A 23,150-nucleotide genomic window follows, 5' to 3' on the forward strand; every position below is an offset into this window, starting at 1 on the left:
TTAGTATTTAACATTACAGACACCAATGGAGATATTGTTAAGTAAGCTGTACGTAACGACAGGCCCTATATCTGTGCATAGACAATCGTCGAAGGCACCCAAGCCAAACGAGTTCATTATTTGCTATTTTACGGGGTTTTTTTTTAAATGCATCAATAAAATAATGTTTATACTGGTAATTCATTTGTAAACTTTATCAAATGTTTCACTGATGATCTTGATAAATTGTCTGTTATATCAACAAACTTTGGTCAACATAACTGTTACCATTTCATGAGAAAGGGCGCAGCTTATATTGTGGTGCGGCTTATATGTGGATCAAACAGGAAAAAAATCACTACAAACTGGCCCTGTGGCTTATAACCCGCCCAGAAAATATGGTAAGTTTTAATCCATTATGACACCAAAATTACCTAGGATGACATTCCAATATATTTTATAACATTTGAGCACATGGAGATGTGTGAAAGAGTAATGTACATTACATGTATAAGGTAAAACCAGTACCATAGAGAAGAATACTGGGAAAAAAATCTCCATATAGAATGAACAAGTTCTAATATTACGTTTTCATTTTTTAGAGTTAAGACGTACGAGCATGAGAATCTGTGGGACAAAGCTTTAGTTACATATGACATTGACAAGGCCAGTTCCACAGCTGGTTCAAATCTGGGATTACTGCAGGTCAGAATGCTTCCCATTTATGCAATTGTATAAGATATTTTTTAATATGGTGTTTGATAAAAGAATAGAGGTATAATTATGTAACCTCCAGCTCACTGTCATGAGTTATGAGTATGTTGCCATGTTGGTATTTGCGTAATGTTGTTTGTAAACTCCAGCTCACTTTGTTTATATTTTGTTTATTGTGTTTTAAGTTGTTATCTAGCCTCACTTTTTCATCCTTTGTTTTGTGACATATTTGATAATCAGACATGACACCTCACCTTGTTCTTTATCATGTTTTGTAGGCTTTGCAAAATTTTGGTGCCCTTGAAGTGTTAAATAACTACTTCCATGGGATATCAACAGGAACAGATGTTGCCCCTAATGTACAGGAGCTACAGTATCAGGCAGCCTGGAAGGCTGGTCAGTGGACACTGGATCCCACACTCAGGTAATAGGGGTTAGGTGTCCAGTTGATGCTGGACACTACTCTCAGCTAAAAGAAGTTTAGAGAAACTGACCCCTAAATCATTCGGGATGTTGGCCCGTGTATGCCAGACCACACACCCAGGTACTAAATGTTAGTGTTTCATGTCAGTGGACACCAACCCAGACCCAAATTCCCACTTAGATATTAAGTGTTCAAGATATAGAGGTTAGTGTATGCCAGACCCCATATTTAGGTGCTAGGGGTTTGGATTGTAGGTCATTGGACACCAACCCCCCAATAATGTGTTTGTGTTGCCTTTCAAGTACAGAAATTATGGTATGATAGAATGTAATTTTGAAGAAGAGAAAAGAAAACAGCTGATTGGAGCAAAGATACTATAATAACAAAATAAAGTGGAAGTAGGAGGATCTATTGAGCTCTGTTCGTAATTATAGCTGGAATCTAATATATCATGCATATTATTCTGTAGATGTAACCAGACAGGATACCAGCAGGCTGTTTATGCTGCCCTGAACGCAGTTAGAGACGATCACCTCTCTATGGCTTCCACTGCAATCCAAACAGCCAGGTATATTTATACAAAAACACTTGATAAACTGATAACTATTTACAATTTTGGATAAAAGTAACAACATGTTTACTTTATCAATAAAAATATACATGTAGTGATACATGAAATGTCAAGTTTTTGACAGATGCTAATGTCTAAACTACTATAATGTACAAATTATTGATCATCAAATCTTGAAGTCAAATTGGCAAATGTAAATATTTGATAATATAAATGGTTTTCCATTGTTTAATGTTTCTACAGTATGTTAAGATGACAGATAAAGAATAGTTTTTTGTTTTTGATACAAATTTTACTCTGATTGATTGCTGTGACAGGTTGTGTGTGATGGAGAGACTGAGGGAGGGAAGTATGGAGAGTGCCCGCTGTCTATACCCCATGTTGACTGACCTCAACTGTGTCTCACAGATAGAGACCGCCATCAGCTGTAATCTCAGGTAAGAATATAACAGAACATGAATATACTGTAATGTTAAACACTGTCAAGATTTTTGGCTGAATTAAGTGATGATAAATCACTGATTGTTGTTTCTATATCATAGAAATACTATGTACTGTATCAAAACGGAGTACTGTAAGCATTAATGTGATGAAACAGTCTTTCATAAGTAATATTGGTGTGAATAATTACTAATTGGAATAAATTCAGAAATGATTATAGATGTCTGTCAAGAAATAAAACTCAACATTAAAGCATTTCTTTGATCTCATTCTTGAAAACTTGATTGGAAGATTTCTCATTTTTTTTTCACTACTCTTTGAAGGTAAAAAGTTTTTGACAGAAATATTACTGCAGTGCATGCCCATTTCATAAATCATGAACTTATTAGGAAAAATTTTTTTTTTTTACTGTAAACAAATTTCTGTTCTAAGGAATGATGCTGAGTTGTCAAGTCTACTGGAACGTTGGTCAGGCGAGGATGAAACCTACCTAACCAGCAATGACTTTGAGTTCCTAGAACCAATCTATAACATTCGTATCACACTGTTACAACTGTTCCTAAACAAGGGGGATAACTCTGCTGTGTCTGACTGTCTACAGAGACAGTTGTTACAATTGGCTAGACTCAGCAGTGGGGCAGGCAGGCATCAGGTACAGTATAACCTTCTTATATTAGCTGTTTTATGTCCCCCTCCATTTTATTGGTGGAAGGACATATGATGTTACCTGTATTCGTCCATTGTCACATTCTGTCACATTCAATCTTGTCCTGTTCCTTATCAGTGTCATATCTCTCAATAGTTTTGGTTTATATTTACACCATAGCATCATAACATCATGTTCTATATGTAGTCCTTTTATTGTGGTCATTGATCAAAGATAAACAGTTAAATGTAATATTTGACAGTTTCACTTTGTAAATTAATCAACATAAAGATTGATTTCTTTCAAAGATTTTCCAGTCTTGGCAAGCAGAAATTAGTCAATTTTGAATGCAGATAATTTAGGCAAATTTCAGCTCTTTCAGGCCAGCAACAGAAATATATTGTATAACCTTATTCAGGATATGCACAATTTCACTGTTTGATGTGTCATTCTCAGTATTATAATTCTACCAACAAGGTGAGTCAATACAGGTGTGTAGATTTACCAGATTAGACGTTGTCCCCTGTTACAGGTAGCAGAGAGAGCCATTGGTCGACTGAAGTCCCTTGAAACATCAGTCCTTGACCTTCACATCAACAAGATGGTGGAAGAAGCCAACATGTTTTGGGCCCGCAGGGAGCAGAACACAGCCAAACATCTCATGAAAGACATTATCTTACAACTTAAAAAGGTACGAACAGCACTGAACTTGGATAGTATGGTGGTAGGTAAATCAGTTTTGTGGATAGTATGATGGTAGGTAAATCAGTTTTGTGGATAGTATGATGGTAGGTAAATCAGTTTTGTGGATAGTATGATGGTAGGTAAATCAGTTATGTGGATAGTATGATGGTAGGTAAATCAGTTATGTGGATAGTATGATGGTAGGTAAATCAGTTTTGTAGATAGTATGGTGGTAGGTAAATCAGTTTGGTGGATAGTATGATGGTAGGTAAATCAGTTTTGTGGATAGTATGATGGTAGGTAAATCAGTTATGTGGATAGTATGATGGTAGGTAAATCAGTTTTGTGGATAGTATGATGGTAGGTAAATCAGTTTTGTGGATAGTATGATGGTAGGTAAATCAGTTATGTGGATAGTATGATGGTAGGTAAATCAGTTTTGTGGATAGTATGGTGGTAGGTAAATCAGTTTTGTGGATAGTATGATGGTAGGTAAATCAGTTTTGTAGATAGTATGATGGTAGGTAAATCAGTTTTTTGGATAGTATGATGGTAGGTAAATCAGTTTTGTGGATAGTATGATGGTAGGTAAATCAGTTTTTTGGATCAAAGTACATACTTGCTCTATCTTTCAGTTATATTGCAAGATTGTGGACTTTTCCAATAACCCTGCTCTTTGTACCATGTCTGGTCAAGCCATTCTTTAGATATCCATGCTGTTTCAACTTTTGAAAAAATAAATGTCACCACTGAACTTCTGAAGATTATATGATGGTGGATACCATCACCTGATGAGGATATTAAGTTTTTATTATCTGTATACCACAGGTTCACAGGAAGAATAAGGATGCTACCACATACTATGCTAAAGTACTGTGTATAAATGGGAACTGGCTGGCGGAAACTAGATCGGAGAACCCAAACATCATCATGGAAGATTACCTTGAAAAAGTATAACCTTATATCATTACATTCAAATATAATTTTAAAGAGATATTTAATACCGTATTTATCCTAATTAATGCCCCCTCTCTAATAAACGCGCACCCCACCCCCCTGGGGTCTGCAACGCCCCCGGGGCATTTATTAGGATAAATACGGTATTTAGAACTTAAATGAGAGACCACTGCAGTGTTAAATTGTATGAAATGAATTTATGATACTTGTAATTATGACCTTCGACACTAGATATTATATGAACACCTGGTAGATGACTACATGTAATACCTTTACATATTTCTGATGATTTGTTTATATGAAGTTGAAATAAATGTATCCTGATCAAACGTCATTTGTTTTACCTTGTATTCTAATTACATAACCTTTATTTGGCCATTTGACCTTTGTATAACCTCACAGGCAGTTTCAATCTTGGACCAGGCTGGAATCGAGGACGACGCAGCATTGGACTCGTACCTAGCACTCGCCCGCTACGCTGACAGCCAGTATCAACACATCGTCAATTACATGAAGTCTAGCACTTTTGAGGCCAAACAGAACCTGTTCAAGAAAGCTCAGAAGGAAATTGAGTCCCTGAAACAAGTTGGAGACAATACAAAAGAGTAAGTTTCTAGTGAGAGGGGTAACAGTTACATTTCACTTCATCCTTCAATCAATCACGATGGACAAGATTTACTGAAGGAGATCGAAATAAAATATTAGAAATCTTTCCAAGGTGAGTTCTAAAGAAAGCATACCCTACCGTCATCACATCAGTTTCTGACATTGTTTGTGGTACATTTAGGTATTCTCTTCGATGGTCATGAAATCTAACAAGTTTCTTGGTTGGTTATCTGGGGATTTGAAGCAGTCATGGAGGCAGAACTGTTGCAGTCTTCCAGGACCATTTGGCTGGCCACGTCTTAGAAACTGAGCATCTTATATGATACATTACTAACTAAAAGATAATCTGGTTATTGAAATGTCCTGGTTTTGTAGGAAGTACTTCATCATTCTAAATAAACAGAGTCAGATTGACAGACAGGAGATTACAGCCCTGGAGGACGACAAAGGCCGCTTTCTGGTGACAGCTGTGGAGAACTATATGCGCTGTCTCAAGGCAGGAGATCGACATGACCTTCGTGTTTTCAGACTGACCTCACTCTGGTTCAGTAACAATAATGACCAGGAAGTCAATGAAATCATACAGGTAGATGTTATTTTTATCTATTTGTGCGTAAACATTAACTTGTCTGTGTCACTGCTCTGGTACATATTTCAACAAACTGCATTCCTATATAAGTTATTGCTTCTATATATGCAAGTCAAGTTGGAATGTGGAAATAAAGGCTCCTCAACATTCGAGAAACTTATCAATTTTATTGTGATCTAGATGTTGTCAAAACATGTCAACCACATCTGGATGACAGCTAGGTTATCTAGAGTAATGGTTCTCCTGTTTTTTAGTTTCTCACATAGCCAAATTGAAAGATCAAAGTGACAAAAAAAAAAAAATTTATCATCGTTTGTAATTGTATAGCAGTAACATTTTGTTTTACGTGAGTTTCATTTATTGTGCTACTGTCCAGCTGTTGTACGTTTTGTGTAATAATCATGATATTTATTGTAGGACAGTATAGAGAACCTTAGTACATACAAGTTACTGCCCCTGATGTACCAGCTGGCCACTAGGATGGACACTCGGCCCCACAAGGACCAGTGTCCACTATTTCAAAATACACTCAATAAGGTAAGAGGACAATAGCCAATGAAATGTAGCTTTAAGTTTATGAGAATGAAAGGATTTACATAATATCACTGTGATATGGTGTGCGACATCTTTTTTTGTTTTTTTTTTTAACACTCAGAAATTTGAAAGTTTTTGTATGGTTTTCATGCGAAGTAGAACATATCATGTTATGATTTTCCATTTCCGTGTCCAACATACCGAAAGCCAAGTGTTAACAGTTAAGATTAATAAAGAATAAGGAACGGTTACAGATAGGAGTAGAATTTAAGAAAGAACCCAGAGAAGCAGATCATACCGAAAGCCAAATGTGAAGAATTAAGATTAATAAAGATTAAGGAACGGTTACAGATAGGAGTAGAAGTTAAGAAAGAACCTCAGGAAAGCAGTTCAGACTAGAAATTTGACATATTTTCTTTAAGCCAATGGTGTGTGACATCTTTACTGTACAACTAGTGCATTTGTAGTACATAGGTGTAGGTTTTATTGAAGGGCAAAGCTTTAAGAAATTATGTCATTGCTGCGTATTTGATTATACTCGGACCAACTGCCTTGATTCATTACTTTTTCTGCACATGTACATTCCTTTTGACGAAATGGTTGAAGACATTATAGATGAGTTCAGGACAATGCTGTAACTAATTACTATACTTCACTTATATTCTGTACAGGTAATTGAGAGGACAGCAGTAGACCACCCTCATCACACACTCTTCTGTATACTTGCTTTAGCCCATGCCAAGATGGATGCTGACATCTTCAAAGACCCTAACAGAAAGAGCAAGTTGACAAGGACATTGTCTGACATGGCCAGAGAGGAGGAGGTAAGTTACAGGGGAGTCTTGATGATTGATGGAAAAATCATATAAATATTGTATGTGCAACAATAATACATACACTGATATTGACTTCTTTCATAGAGGACTACAATTTCAGATAGTCATTATTCAACTATTGATTGAAACAACAGAACTGTGTATTTGCCCTTTTTACATGAAGGGAACTTAATTGAAAGGAATTGATTATTGATATTATTATTGGCACAGGGGAGAATTGAAGCAGCCAAGAACTTGGTGGAGAGGTTAAAGGCTGACAAGGGGCATAACTCTGTCGCGCATATTGTTAAAGACATGGAGAAGCTCTGTCTGGCTTACATAGAACTGGCTAACTACCCGGTCACAAAGTACAAGGCAGAGACAAGTACTGATGCATCACTTTTATAATGTCTTTAAAAACACTCTGATTTATAAAACTATTAAGTATTCGAAAAGGTGCTGGTATTGATTAGCCTATACATCTTTCTTAAAATTAAGATTTGACACAATGTGGACCATTAAAAGCTCCTCTAAACCTTTGTTTAAAAGTGTAAGCAGAGTATTATGATCTGGTTTCTAGATTATGATTAGAGCATTGAAAATGTGTTTTATGAAAGCAACAGGAATTCTGCTTCCATGGATAATGCCTGAAGAAATACTCTTACAATAGCTATGGTTAATTCAGCTAATAATTAAATCTAGGAAGTGACTTGGTCAATTTTATCCTGAATTTCTTTTACTGTTACAGAGCCAATCCCCTTTCCTAGCTTGCTGAAGCTGCCTGCTGTGAAAGACTTGCGTAATATTGCTGTACCTACCGTTGAAATTCCTGTAAGTTAAACATATTACATGCAGTAAACTGTCTACTGTGTGTTTTGGTATTTTCTATATGTTTTGAAGTTTTTCTTTCGCACGACCAGTATGTATATGATTAAGTCTGATGAAACCTTACAGATAAGTTGTTAGCTCAGAATGTTATGTTTCCTCAGTTTAAAACTAGAGTATAGCAAAAAAAAAAAAAAAAAATGCAGAATTTAAATTTTACCTTTAAGACTGCACTATCATTATAAATGTTGCAATTCACTCACATTATAAGGAAGTTGATATTTCATTTAGAACTAGAATATAATTTGAATCACAAACTGGCATTGGAATTTGGAAAAGATGTACATGTGTCATAAAGCATCACAGAGTCTTTTATAATCACTATTAGTATTAAACTTATTTTCAATTACACTGTCACTACAATGAACTTTGACCTTTAAGATATGCTGAAGCTTCATTGACAAATTTCAGGTGGACCGCAGTGGAAGATACACAAACATTACCTATATACACAATTTTCAACCGACATTTAAGTTGGCAGGCGGCATCAACTTGCCAAAAATCATATCATGTATGGGATCAAATGGTAGAAGTTACTGTCAGCTTGTGAAGGTAAGGGGGAGATGATTCTAAATTTGCCATCTCGAATGTTAATGTGTCATTTGTTCAGTCTGAAACTTTTGCAATATTTTAATATATTTGTCATCTGTTCAGTCTGAAACTTTTGCAATATTTTAATATATTTGTCATCTGTTCAGTCTTAAATTTTTGCAATATTTTAATATATTTAAGAAGAAGAACTATTTTCAAAAAGTTATGTTTTTTTTATTGGACATGGATTTGAGATTGATTAGATTGTTTTTCTAAATTTATTTTATGAGACTGACAATATACATGTACATGCCACCCTTGAAAAGCTTAGCCACAATTACTGCTATCCTATGAGAACTTCTTCTGAAGTCAATCATTTGGCTGTTGAGCCAGAAGTCAGCAAATGCATTGATATAAATACGGACCTGTTAGCAGTCATGTATGAAGATCTCATTTTGTGATGATTCTAGGGTCGTGATGACCTTCGTCAGGATGCTGTGATGCAACAGGTATTTAACATGGTCAACAACCTTCTCAAGAAGAAATCAGAAACAAGGAAGCGTGGCCTTCAGATTCGCCAATACAAGGTCATCCCACTGTCACAGCGAAGTGGCCTGCTTGAGTGGTGCGAGGGCACCCTTCCCATCGGAACATACCTGATCGGAGGCAAGAGTGAGGCAGAGGGTGCCCACAGGCGTTATCGCCCTCAGGATGCTCTGGCCATGGACAGTCGACGACAACTTGCTGTAAGTCAGAAACTAATCTTAATCCTGTAATTATCATTGGGAATTAATCTGAAGCATGTACAAAGGCATCTACGAAGATAAAAGTCTTCAAATATTTAAATTTACAGAACATGTGTCCACTTTAAATTTTACATTTTCTATATTGTAGGGAGTACATACCCAGCCAGCAGAGGTAAAATACAAAACATTCCTAGGAGTGTGTAGTAAATTCCGACCTGTGTTCCGTCACTTTTTCATGGAAAAATTTCCAGAGCCTGCTCACTGGTATGAACGCCGGCTCGCCTACACCAAGAGTGTGGCCACCAACTCTATAGGTAATCCCACCTAGTAGTACAATAACTGATCACCATTCATTTTTCCTTTGATGCATTTTCTTCAAGGAAGTGGTAATAAGTATAGCTTTAATGTTCACTGTGGCTTTCAGAAAACATAGTGATATGTAGAAACCAGGAAGGGGAGACAACCTGGGTTCAAATGTGTTCAGAAACCATTCATTTTTCCTTTGATGCATTTTCTTCAAGGAAGTGGTAATAAGTATAGCTTTGATGTTCACTGTGGCTTTTAGAAAACATAGTGATATGTAGAAACCAGGGAGGGGAGACAACCTGGGTTCAACTGTGTTCAGAAAAAAATCTGGAAATGTTTCATATTAATATTAATATATTATCATATTTGTTAAAGGAATTTTGTCATACTTTTAGCATCCGTTACATATGTATGGACGCCATTCTTGTCCTGATTCATTGTGATTGGTTGTTTTAGTGGGCTATATACTGGGTCTCGGAGACCGACATGTACAGAACATTCTTGTGGATTGTAAAACTGCTGAACTCGTCCATATTGACCTAGGTAAGCATTAACATTACTCATTCACAGGTATTTAGTGTTCATACTCTGAACCAGAAGAGCTTAAAGTGCACAATGAGTTAAATAAGCATAAATAGGTAAGTACTGGTGACCTTTACACTCTCAGCTCGGAATTCACATAGACATAAGTGAGTATTAACACACATGAACACACAGAGCTGACCATTGCAGATTTCCAACTAAGAAGTTTAAATTTTGTCCAAAAACTTTAAAATAATTACAGTCAAGCTTGACAAGATAATTTAATTGACTATTGACATGACTAGGGAGTGCATTTGTAATGATGAGTTCACCATGTAAGATTTGCATTTCCAGTGTGCTCTGTCTGGCTATATAAAAAAAACCAGCACCATTAGAATTTTCTGTGAAAAAATGAAAAAATTTACCAGAAAACCAAAAAAGGCAAAAATGTTTCTTAGATATCTACTACTCCTTTTAAGGTTATGATGGTCTTCCTATTGATGTGTCAAACACTGCTACATATCAAAGTGATGCCATTTTTGTTGAATCAGTTTTAATTGATATAACTTATTATTCATATTCTTTGTTTGTGACACTGTTATTGTATCTTGTATGTTATATCTTTTTTTCATATTCTTATTGTATCTTAGTCAATCATATTTTATCTTCAATTCCAGAGAAAAAGGTTTCCAGTTGGAAAATTGTTTCGAGTAATAAGGTCCCATTTGGTTCATGTATATTGTGCTTCATCTGCTAGTTTTGAAAACAATGCCTAGTGGTATGGAAGCCCCTTTTAAATTAAGTAAATTAGATAAAAACCTAAATACAACTAGATACCTTTTAAAATGATGAAGATTAGAATATTAATATATAATTTAGCATTAATATTTAAATTAGAATATGTTTGACACACCATACTTCTTTGCAGTTCTGATTTCATATTCATCCTATATATAATTGTACGGATATTTCCATCCCTATAGAAACAGTGCCTCTGTTGACTTTTTTTATTTCTTTGCTGTAGGTGTTGCGTTTGAACAAGGCAGAATCTTGCCAACTCCAGAAACTGTACCATTTCGGCTGACACGAGATATTGTGGACGGTATGGGTGTATCAGGAGTCGAGGGTGTGTTTCGTAGGTAAGGGTTTTCATGGTGTTTAATGATATACTTCTTTTCCGTAAATAGCTGTTAAAGGAACGAGGAAAGGACAAAACTTTTTTGTACCGGTATTTTATATGTTAAAATGTAAAATGCACAGGTGTTGTGAAAAGACAATGGAAGTGATGCATGACCACCAGGAGGCGCTGCTGACAATTTTGGAGGTGTTGCTCTACGACCCCATCAATACTTGGTCCATGTCACCTGCCAAGGCATATGCACTTCAGCATAGGCGTGACCGTACTGATGATGCCTCAGAGCTCAATGCTACTAACACTGCCCGAGATATGCTGGAGATGGCCAGTGGTTCAGGTAAGTGATTTAGGCTAGATATGTTATTGAACATTAAAAAGTCAAACTGGATTATAAAATAGTAGTGTGGGTCATTATGATTGAGGTGGACATTCTTAACTCAGCTCATAAATTGTACACAAAATCTCATCGTTTGGAAGAAGACTTTTGAGTGTCAACACCAAAGATTAACCTCTCTGTCATGAAATAGATTGTACAGTGATTGCACTCTAATACATGACATGGAAGAAAACTCGAATGAGTTTAACCTGCATAGCTATAAGAGGACACACAATTATGTGCGTTCATTTTTTTCAATTTCAAACAATTTCTTTACCTACATAGATGTTGATTAATGTAAGTAAAGCTGACGTATTGCTGAATTACCCAGCTGTTACAGTGTTCATATAAAATGGTACTCGAAATTAAAATTTTTAGTTTCTGGTACATACAAACACATTCTGTATTATCATATTGCACTTCAAGTCAGTAAAATGGATATTGAAAGTGCATTTTAAATGGATATTTTGAAAATTTCAGAACTATTGTAAAAAGGCACCATATCTAGATCAAAAAGATTTTAAAAAGGAAAAATACATTTAAATCTTAAATTACTGTATGTTGAGATTGAAAAAATTCAAATTGTGTTGATCAGTACGATTGTCCTTGATACATGTTTCACATGAGCAACACCCCATCTTAAATTTGTTCTTTAAGCAATATACCTCCATATGAATATTCATGTCATATAAATAGAATTACAAATTTGTTATGAGGACAAACGATGGATGGACCAAAGTGTTACATCATACATGCTGGAGAATACTCGACTTTAGGCGACAAAGTTCTACAGTTTAGGTTCTTATGAATTTTCATGTCATAACATACATAAATATGTAAGAAAGGTGGTCATCATTTCTATGGGACGATCTCCAGAACAATAAACCAACAGATATGTAATTATATTTTCGGTCAGACTATGATGAATTATCGTGTAGGTACGTGTAATTACACTATACGTTATAGGGACAGAAAGTCTGTCGAAATATTCAGGATATAAGACGCAAGTCGACCACACAGGCAAAAAAATAATGGATTTAAATCAGGCTAAATGTCAGAACAGAATTGAGGAATTACCTGTTTGAGTAAGGCACAAGTAATGATGGATTTGTCAACCGTAGATAAGAGCACCTCATTAGTTAGAGATCCTGAAGATTTTATCCTATAAATGATACAGTAATTATATATATTCACTGCTTTCAGGCTAAAGTGAAATTTATGGATATTTATACAAAGTGTCCCAGCATTTGAATATTCATGAGCTACTTTTATGGGTAATTGAATACATTTTGGAAGGGTATCAGAATTGAACCTTGTCATGGTATGTAAAAACTGACAGTCAGATTTCTATAGAGTTGAAATCCTAGTGATTTCATATTTTTGTGGTGATATTCAGAAATGGACAGACACTAGACAAGATTAAGGCTGTGATATGTCAGTTTTGTCAGAGATTTCACTAAACATGGTGTGTGGTGTGTGACTGTATAGCGACTACCATTCATACACTGCTACATGGGTGTGAAGACATTTTTATGCTGAAAACGTTCCCAGCCAATACACAAACTTCTAAATATTATCTCATTATAACTTTTTACTGACAGTAATTTTCACATGGTTTGTTACTGAATAGATATCATCACTGCAGAGCTCTTGTTCATTAAGAAGATAATTTGTGTTTTTTTTTTTTTTTTTTTGAAAATAAATCCTCTTAAACTAGCAGTACCCGACACTTTTACTTCATCATTCTTTTTTTCTCCTTTTTTGGAAACTTTATTTGTTATTCTAGTCCAAACGATGTTGTAATTCTTCCCTTACCTAGGATCTCACAGAAGATCAGTCTGTATCCCTTTGGTCTGACATGAAACTTTACACTCCTAATCATATGGAAACTTTCACAACTGGAATCTATCCTGGCTCTTCCCAAGCTCTCCACTCACTTTTGACTCCCCCCACTCTCCAAAGCCCTTCACTCAGTTTAGACATCTCCCCCCTCAAAACCTTTCACTTACAATATAACTGCGCCCCCCCCCCCCTCCCCAATTCTCCCAAGAATTTCATTCACTATAGAATTCTCCCCAACCTCCCAAGCCCTTCACTCACTATAGACACCTCCCAATCCTCCCAACCCCTTCACTCACTATAGACCCCCCAACCTCCCAAGCCCTTTCCTTGCTATAGACCTACCCCCCCCCCCCCTCCATCCTCCCAAGCCCTTTACTCACTATAGACTCCCATCCTCCCAAGCCATTCACTCACTGAAGACACCTCCCCATCCTCCCAACCCCTTCACTCACTATAGACCCCCCAACCTCCCAAGCCCTTTACTTACTATAGACCCCCCATCCTCCCAAGCCATTCACTCACTATAGACACCTCCCCATCCTCCCAAGCCCTTCACTCACTATAGACCACCATCCTCCCATGCCCTTCATTCACTATAGACACCTCCCTATCCTCCCAAGCACTTCACTCACTATAGACACCTCCCCGCACCTCCCAAGCCCTTCACTCACTATAAACGTCTCCCCGCACCTCCCAAGCCCTTCACTCACAATAGACTCCTTCCCAACCTCCCAAGCCCTTTACTCACTATACACCAACCCTCCATCCCCCCAAGCCCTTCACTCACTATACTCTCCTCCCCATCCTCCCAAGCCCTTCACTCACTATAGAATCATCCCCAACCTCCCAAGCCCTTCACTCACTATAAACGTCTCCCCGCACCTCCCAAGCCCTTCACTCACTATAGACCCCCCCCCTTTCCTCCCAAGCCATTCACTCACTATAGACACCTCCCCATCCTCCCATGCCCTTCACTCACTATAGAATCATCCCCAACCTCCCAAGCCCTTCACTCACTATAAACGACTCCCCGCACCTCCCAAGCCCTTCTCACTATAGACCCCCCCCTTTCCTCCCAAGCCATTCAATCACTATAGACACCTCCCCATCCTCCCATGCCCTTCACTCACTATAAACGCCTCCCCGCAACTCCCAAGCCCTTCACTCACTATAAACGTCTCCCCGCACCTCCCAAGCCCTTTACTTACTACAGACCCCCCCCCCCCCCCCCCCATTCTCCCAAGCCCTTCACTCACTATAAACTCCTCCTCAACCTCACAAGCCCTTCACTCACTATAAACTCCTCCTCAACCTCCCAAGCCCTTCACTCACTATAAAATCCTCCCAAGCCCTTCACTCACTATAGACTCATCCCCAACCTCCCAAGCCCTCTCACTAAGCCCTCCCAACCCCTTCACTCACTATAGACAACCTCCCAACCCTCTATAGACACCTCCCCATCCTCCCAAGCCCTTCACTCACTATAAACACACACCTCCCAAGCCCTCCTCCCCATCCTCCCAAGCCCTTCACTCACTATCACAAGCCCTTCACTCACTATAAACTCCTCCTCAACCTCCCAAGCCCTTCACTCACTATAAACGTCTCCCCGCACCCCTCCCAAGCCCTTCACTCACTATAGACACATCCCCAACCTCCCAAGCCCTACACTCACTATCCTAACATTCACACCTCCCAAGCCATTTCACTCACTATAGACACATCCCCATCCTCCCATGCCCTTCACTCACTATAAACGCCTCCCCGCAACTCCCAAGCCCTTCACTCACTATAAACGTCTCCCCGCACCTCCCAAGCCCTTTACTTACTACAGACCCCCCCCCCCCCATTCTCCCAAGCCCTTCACTCACTATAAACGTCTCATTCTCCCACTATAAAAGCCCTTCACTCACTATAAACTCCTCCTCAACCTCACAAGCCCTTCACTCACTATAAACTCCTCCTCAACCTCCCAAGCCCTTCACTCACTATAAACGTTTCCCCCATCCTCCCAAGCCCTTCACTCACTATAGACTCATCCCCAACCTCCCAAGCCCTTTACTCACTATAGACCCCCCTCCCCCCCATCCTCCCAACCCCTTCACTCACTATAGACTCCTCCCCAACCTCCCAAGCCCTTCACTCACTATAGACACCTCCCCATCCTCCCAAGCCCTTCACTCACTATAAACGTCTCCCCACACCTCCCAAGCCCTTTACTTACTATAGATCCCCCCCCCATTCTCCCAAGCCCTTCACTCACTATAAACTCCTCCTCAACCTCACAAGCCCTTCACTCACTATAAACTCCTCCTCAACCTCCCAAGCCCTTCACTTACTATAAACGTTTCCCCCATCCTCCCAACCCCTTTACTCACTATAGACTCCTCCCCGCAACTCCCAAGCCCTTCACTCACTATAGACACATCCCCAACCTCCCAAGCCCTACACTCACTATAAACGTCTCCCCACACCTCCCAAGCCATTTCACTCACTATAGACACATCCCCATCCTCCCATGCCCTTCACTCACTATAAACGCCTCCCTGCAACTCCCAAGCCCTTCACTCACTATAAACGTCTCCCCGCACCTCCCAAGCCCTTTACTTACTACAGACCCCCCCCCCCCATTCTCCCAAGCCCTTCACTCACTATAAACTCCTCCTCAACCTCACAAGCCCTTCACTCACTATAAACTCCTCCTCAACCTCCCAAGCCCTTCACTCACTATAAACGTTTCCCCCATCCTCCCAAGCCCTTCACTCACTATAGACTCATCCCCAACCTCCCAAGCCCTTTACTCACTATAGACCCCCCCCCCCATCCTCCCAACCCCTTTACTCACTATAGACTCCTCCCCAACCTCCCAAGCCCTTCACTCACTATAGACACATCCCCAACCTCCCAAGCCATTTCACTCACTGTAGACTCATCCCCAACCTCCCAAGCCCTTTACTCACTATAGACCCCCCCCCCCTTCCTCCCAAGCCATTCACTCACTGTAGACTCATCCCCAACCTCCCATGCCCTTTACTCACTATAGACTCCCCCCTTCCTCCCAAGCCATTCACTCACTATAGACTCCTTCCCAACCTCCCAAGCCCTTCACTCACTATAGACACATCCCCAACCTCCCAAGCCCTACACTCACTATAAACGTCTCCCCACACCTCCCAAGCCATTTCACTCACTGTAGACTCATCCCCAACCTCCCAAGCCCTTTACTCACTATAGACCCCCCCCCCCCTTCCTCCCAAGCCATTCACTCACTATAGACACCTCCCCATCCTCCCAAGCCCTTCACTCACTATAGACTCCTCCCCAACCTCCCAAGCCCTTCACTCACTATAGACGCCTCCCAATCCTCCCAAGCCCTTCACTCACTATAGACTCATCACCAACCTCCCAAGTCTTTTACTCTATAGACTTCTCCCCAACCTCCCAAGCCCCACTCACTTCTCAATGATGAAGAGGCCCAGGATAATAAAGTTGGGCCTGTAGCATGCTGGGATGAAAGACTACCAAGGTGATACAAATTAATAACCTTTAGCTACTTTCATGATTATAAAGGTTTAAAGATTTAAATTTTTTTCAATTACCTCTTCAAACAAGACCCAATGACCGTAAGCTAGATGCATTCTAGGATGAAGGGTTACTTTTCAATCATCATTAACAATGTTGGTGAGAATATGAAAGTTAACAAAATCAACTCTACAGGCCATTTGGACCCCTTATATCTTCCACAGAACACATTTGTTGGATGTTTAATTGGTCTCCATGTGTGTCTGAGGAACTCTTCTGGACTACAACTTGAAGATCATTCAATTGATCTCAATGAAACTTTGTATAGAATGTATACATACTAGGCTAGTGCACTAGTTTTGCCTTTTGCTATTGGCGAGATTTCATTTTTGATTACTCTGTTACCATGGAAACATCATAAAAACTACGAAATTCCATTTTTTTCTGGTCTACAACATGAAAACTGTTCAGCTGATCTATACATGTGTTAAAACCATGAAAATTTATGTTAACATATGTACCTACTATAAAGTAGATCTACTCAGTATGTGTTTTGGAATGTTTATACCAACAGCCAAGTGTGGGGAATAACACCACACTTTACAATTACTTGTAATATCTCTGTAATGTGACATAATAATTAAAGGACTGTATTAGATGTCACTGAGGAGACAACTGGCGACGTACGGCCGCCTGCCAAGCCTTCCAACAACGACTCATATTGCAACATTTTACCTGCATGTATCTCAATCACTGTTGAACCAGATATGTGATATATAATGGCCATACCTGTCTGGAACGTAGACCTTTTCTTCTATAGGCGTTTTACCTACACGCAATCTCACACCTGTGTTTTGTTGAAATATTTTAACTGGAGGAAAAGAAACTACATTTATATTATGTGTTGATGTTAAATGCAGCTTGTTTAAATTTTATAGTGAAGTAAGAAGTATTACTATTTTACATTTCAATTGATCTATGAGAAAAATATGTTTGAATTAAAGATTAGCCAATTTTACATCATTATATTGTGTTTCTGTTGGATCAAAAAGCTTCCGATGAAATAAGACATCTTTTGTTTCTTTTCAAAAATAGTTATTCAGTATAGTCCCAATAAATCATCAACAATTTTTTATGGTGTTGAAATAAAAAAAATCAAGTGTTGCCACTATCTTCTGTGATAAATTCTATAAATAAGAGATTTGAGTTTATAAAGGTGAAAGATGCAGGTTCTATGGGCCTGAAGCTGTTCGTTTTATTAAGAAATATTTTAAATGTTTAACATTTCATTCTGACAGAAAGCTTCACTTTTTATCAGATCTGCTCAAGGTTTGACCACTTTCCCTGGAGTCAGGGATTAAGAAATTTACCGGTAAAGAGAATAATTTACCTCTCTTGAAACGATGGTATTTTAAATAGGTCCCCATATATCAATCAGTAGTATTTAACAGTGACAGGCGACCTACACTGATCTTTTAGTCCAGTTTAAAATTGGACATTTGATCAAGTGTTAACAACAATGGCAGACCTGTCTGCAGACTTCTCACTGTCGCTAATGCGATACCGGATCCCTTAATGATTTGTTGCCAGAAACGAAACACTCATTATGAAATTTTAGCTGATAATTTGATATTCATCGTTTTAGCGTTTCTGTCAGCTAGAAGTTACTTATGAATAGAATTTATGTATATATGATAATAAAAGCTGTGCTTAAGTTGACTGCTTTAACTCACATGTGAAGAATTTAAATGTAGAGAACATTTTCGTATTATTATCATTTCTTTCATGTTTTGTAACGTAAGTTGCATGGCTATTGTGTAGGAAGGGAGGCCGTTCATGTTTAAACATCATATTTACATTTTCACTGCTTAGTATGATTTAGTTGTCTGTAACAAAGAAATCTTTCTCCATAAACAGACATAAATCTTTTTATCATCTTTCCTACGTCTTTTATCAGTTATTAGCCATGTAAACATGTATCACAGTAAGCCTAGGAAAGCTTCAATCTTGACTACACATCCTCTCTGAATACTGACCAAGCTGGATTTTAATTTTTTCAGTATTTTCAACAGGTTCTTAAAACATTTTGAGGTCACTAGCCTGAACGTTTTTACCTTGTCGCTTAATTCAGGTATTCCTGCCATTGTTCTTCAGCATCAAGTTTTTTTTAACAAATATTGTAGATAATGTTGAGCCTTGCAAACCATTCACATGTTACAGATTTTAGTGTTGTGCTGTGATGCTTGTTTTAGGGGAATATCTTTTGGCCCAGACTGATTTCTGTATAATGTGAGATTTTTACATGTCTGTCAAGCATTGTGACATCATAAATTTTAATTTGCTCAGAAATCTTTTTCCAGAATGTGGGTTTGATTCATCTGTATTTAGATAAGTTATTGCCCTTTGTTTAGAAAATGTTTGTCCCGTTCTGTCTTATTTTGAAGGAGTTGTTAGTCCTCTACTGGTAAAACTTAAGGATTGTACAGTTTTCCTCTCTCTATCCATCTGTCTGTGAAATATTTTGTCAATGCTATGGTGGTTTCAGTCCTTGAGGGATTCTCGTCAGATTCATACTCACAAACAATATCAAAATATCAAGTTTCAGGGTTGTTAGATGGAGATCACTATTACTAGTTTTAGAACATCATTGTTACCATTCTAACGTCTTAATTCCCCATGGGATTCTCATCAAGCTTCACACACCTATAAAGCCTCAAAGTATCTCAGGCAAGTGCAAGTATCAGGGTTATTGGGTCAAGGTCATTGTTCTTTTTTTAGAAAATTATTGTCAGCATTCTGACGGCTTCACTCTTAGAGAAATTTTTAGGAAAATTCACACACTTTGAGAGCACTGAAATGTCTTTGACATCTTTCAGTTTCAGGATTGTTGGATCTAGGCCATCTGTGTTTTTTTTTTTTTTTTTTAGAAAATCAGCAGTCTAGCAGCTTCATTCCTTAAAGGATTTTATTCAAACCTAATACACACACAAATGACTATAGCACATTATTACAAATTGATGATGATTGTCAGATTGTCATATTTATTTATTAAATCATTACAGTGAAATAGCTGGCAGGGGCCGGTAGGGACATGTTTAGCAATACTTAGTATGGTTGTTGCCAGGTTATCTCATTTGAATTCTCATTGTCCAGATATCTCCTCACTCACTTTATAACCAATTTTTTTTTTTTTTTTTTTTTAAACTTGGTAGAACTTTAAAACGTAGCATAGTGCTCTCATGATCCACATTTTTTATCCAAAAAGTTACTTTCCTTTGCTCTTTTCAGCATTGTAATCTTGTTCAAAGATCTCTTCTGTTAGTTTTTAACCAAACTCTTAAGGATTTGATACCTGTCAATTTATCATTATAACATGTGTAATGTTTTCCCTCATGACATTTTGACTTGTTATTAACATTTCCGTATTTGTATTAATGCTGTAAATTGAGAATATTTATTTGGTATTGGTCAGGTGTATATTGTTCAGCCTCCCGGTACCATTGTTGGTATTGGTCAGGTGTATATTGTTCAGCCTCCCGGTACCATTGTTGGTATTGGTCAGGTGTATATTGTTCAGCCTCCCGGTACCATTGTTGGTATTGGTCAGGTGTATATTGTTCAGCCTCCCGGTACCATTGTTGGTATTGGTCAGGTGTATATTGTTCAGCCTCCCGATACCATTGTTTGGTATTGGTCAGGTGTATATTGTTCAGCCTCCCGGTACCATTGTTTGGTATTGGTCAGGTGTATATTGTTCAGCCTCCCGGTACCATTGTTGGTATTGGTCAGGTGTATATTGTTCAGCCTCCCGGTACCATTGTTTGGTGTTGGTCAGGTGTATATTGTTCAGCCTCCCGGTACCATTGTTTGGTATTGGTCAGGTGTATATTGTTCAGCCTCCCGGTACCATTGTTTGGTATTGGTCAGGTGTATATTGTTCAGCCTTCCGGTACCATTGTTTGGTATTGGTCAGGTGTATATTGTTCAGCCTCCCAGTACCATTGTTATGCAGGATGATAGGATTCACCGCATTTGTCCTGTTAGAAATGAAGGACAGAAAAGTAGACGTTAATTTATTGTATTAAGTGTATAAATGTACAACTGTCAGATTCCTCTTTAAAGAAATGGTATTTTTATTTCATTTTTCAAAGCTGTAGCAGTATTTCAACCTCACAGGGAGTAAACCATTGTAAGCTTTTAATATTCAACACCTTCAGCAAAAAACATGCAAATGCATTTCATAATTTTAATTTGTCGACTGAAATGCTTTTTTTTTTTTCGAAATACAAGATAATATTTTGTTGTGAATATAAATGCAGTGTCAAAATGCAAATAGAAAATGTACAATATGGAATATAATTTGATTTCCGCCACGACAATCATTAAAGTGTCATTTCTCTCAAGTTTTGGTTTTACATATAAATGTAGTGGTGGTAATCAAAATGTTCATCTCTGGTTTTAATAGATTCCCTTTGTGCAAGTTTTTGAGAAGTTTTAATTTTTGAATTGCAGTAAACTTGAAGCCTATACATGTATGTATAAGGATTTGATATTGTATTTCAAGCTGTCTTGTACATCCAACAGCCTCCATACCCCCCACTACACAAAATTAAACAAACGAAGACATTTGAGTAGCCTTTTGTACATGATATCATAATTAAAGAGGAAAGTCGTCAATTGAATAGAAAAACTGTGTAATAAATAACTGCAAGTTTTGTTTGTAAAAAAGTTCACTGAGATGGAGTAAGTAGATTTCTACATGTCATAGCTAATAAATGTGAAATAAGAATCACTGTATCAGGTCTACAGCAAGATATTCAGGTTTTATACTAAACTAGAAGTGGAATCATATTAATGTTGTGTGAATTTTTATATAAACTGATAATAAAACGTGGGTATCATATCGTCCCCAACAAGTACTACATACATGTAGGTTATACTCCATGACCAGCTCTGTCACAATCACCCCACACAGAATTTGACATGTGAAAATTCTCTCTAAATGTTGATATGTTGTAACATTATTCATCATTATGTGGAGTAAAAGTCCTTTCTTTGTCGTGTATAAATTTGTTCCTGGCATATTTCACCAATAGAGTTTAAGTATGTGTTATGTACTAAAATCAGTCTCAGATTCCAATTTATACAGAGTTATCACCCTTTGTTCACTGTCTATCCACTTTGCATCAAAATATGTTTTATAACTCTCTCAAGCCTTTGTTTGTGAGTGCCTTAGGTGATGATGGAGTGTCATAATATGCACATCTGATTCTACTTGACCTAATATACAGGATACTCCTGTACTGATATCCTATAGGAAAATGTTACAACTGTGGTATTGTAATAACCATGGAAACTACAAGATACATGTGGATAATTTACATAAACTGGAAGAGAGATCTCTTCTTATTGTCTGTCATACAACTGAGTGAAGATAGAGAGAAGAGATCAGAGTACAATTAGAATCAGGTTTATAACTGTATTGCATGTGATAAATAAACTTTTTGTAAAAGTTTTTAAGCATTAGTTGTATAGACAGAGTGGATGTAGCAAAAGTAGACTTGGCCTAAAACCCCAGCACAAGTGATGTCCTTTGTGTGGGATGTCACTTTGTAAATTCAAATATTTAAGGTGTTATGAAATAATCTTTGGTCTACTGACTGCAAAGTCATTGTGAAATTTTTACAAAAATGTTTTTATGTTTTCAGAGGAAAATAGAGAAAATGTCAACAAATTGGCAGAGCGTGTTTTACTACGGTTACAGCAGAAATTACAGGGAATTGAGGATGGGATACAGCTGAGTGTGGCTGGCCAGGTAAACCACCTTATACAGGAGGCACGTGATCCTAAAAATCTCTCTAGGCTTTTCCCCGGATGGCAGCCATACTTATGAGGTGTTTGAAATCACTTCGTTGACTTTTGTGATGTTAAGGACAGAAGGAAGTGCTTGTCCTCTGAAATTGTGCTATATATTTACAGATTTTGTTACATTTCTGAAAGATCTATTGTAGATCACTGATGCCTGGGCATCACTGTTGGCTGCTAACACAATCCCCTCCCTCTGCATGTATCTGACCAGCTCCACCGCTAATTCTGGGATGGAAATTGACCCTGATGAAGGGGTCGCTGGTGTAATGGAGGTGGCCACTGGTGTGGGCTCTGTCGCACGCCGTCAGCGTGTTGTAGATGTTGGTGGAGGAGGAGGTTGTATAATTGCATGGTTGTGAGCTGCCCGTCGGCGAGACCAACTGACAGCTCCAAAGGGTTGTGTGTCTGTAAAATAAGTAATGAACCAGTATACAAAGTCCTTCTGTGGTTAAAAGGA

The 23,150-nt window shown here is 38.0% G+C and overlaps 1 protein-coding gene across 1 annotated transcript in view; it reads left to right on the plus strand.

Moving 5' to 3' along the window:
* Positions 1–22,785, plus strand: part of LOC132561786 (serine-protein kinase ATM-like) — a 48,407-nt gene extending 25,622 nt beyond the window's left edge. Inside the window, exons 37-56 of the mRNA XM_060226485.1 lie at positions 582–684; positions 972–1,117; positions 1,587–1,685; positions 2,006–2,125; positions 2,562–2,781; positions 3,308–3,466; positions 4,288–4,410; positions 4,819–5,021; positions 5,398–5,608; positions 6,029–6,148; positions 6,817–6,969; positions 7,192–7,345; positions 7,709–7,791; positions 8,257–8,397; positions 8,847–9,122; positions 9,271–9,436; positions 9,885–9,971; positions 10,975–11,089; positions 11,211–11,422; positions 22,534–22,785. Coding sequence (XP_060082468.1) covers positions 582–684; positions 972–1,117; positions 1,587–1,685; positions 2,006–2,125; positions 2,562–2,781; positions 3,308–3,466; positions 4,288–4,410; positions 4,819–5,021; positions 5,398–5,608; positions 6,029–6,148; positions 6,817–6,969; positions 7,192–7,345; positions 7,709–7,791; positions 8,257–8,397; positions 8,847–9,122; positions 9,271–9,436; positions 9,885–9,971; positions 10,975–11,089; positions 11,211–11,422; positions 22,534–22,718 — 3,076 coding nt within the window. The 3' untranslated portion in view covers positions 22,719–22,785. The remainder of the gene's footprint in view (positions 1–581; positions 685–971; positions 1,118–1,586; positions 1,686–2,005; positions 2,126–2,561; positions 2,782–3,307; positions 3,467–4,287; positions 4,411–4,818; positions 5,022–5,397; positions 5,609–6,028; positions 6,149–6,816; positions 6,970–7,191; positions 7,346–7,708; positions 7,792–8,256; positions 8,398–8,846; positions 9,123–9,270; positions 9,437–9,884; positions 9,972–10,974; positions 11,090–11,210; positions 11,423–22,533) is intronic.
* The last annotated feature ends 365 nt before the right edge of the window (positions 22,786–23,150 follow it).

The sequence above is a fragment of the Ylistrum balloti genome, unplaced genomic scaffold, assembly GCF_031769215.1.
Source record: "Ylistrum balloti isolate Yb309-2 unplaced genomic scaffold, AGI_CSIRO_Ybal_v1 Utg371278, whole genome shotgun sequence".
Taxonomy (NCBI): Eukaryota; Metazoa; Mollusca; class Bivalvia; order Pectinida; family Pectinidae; genus Ylistrum; species Ylistrum balloti.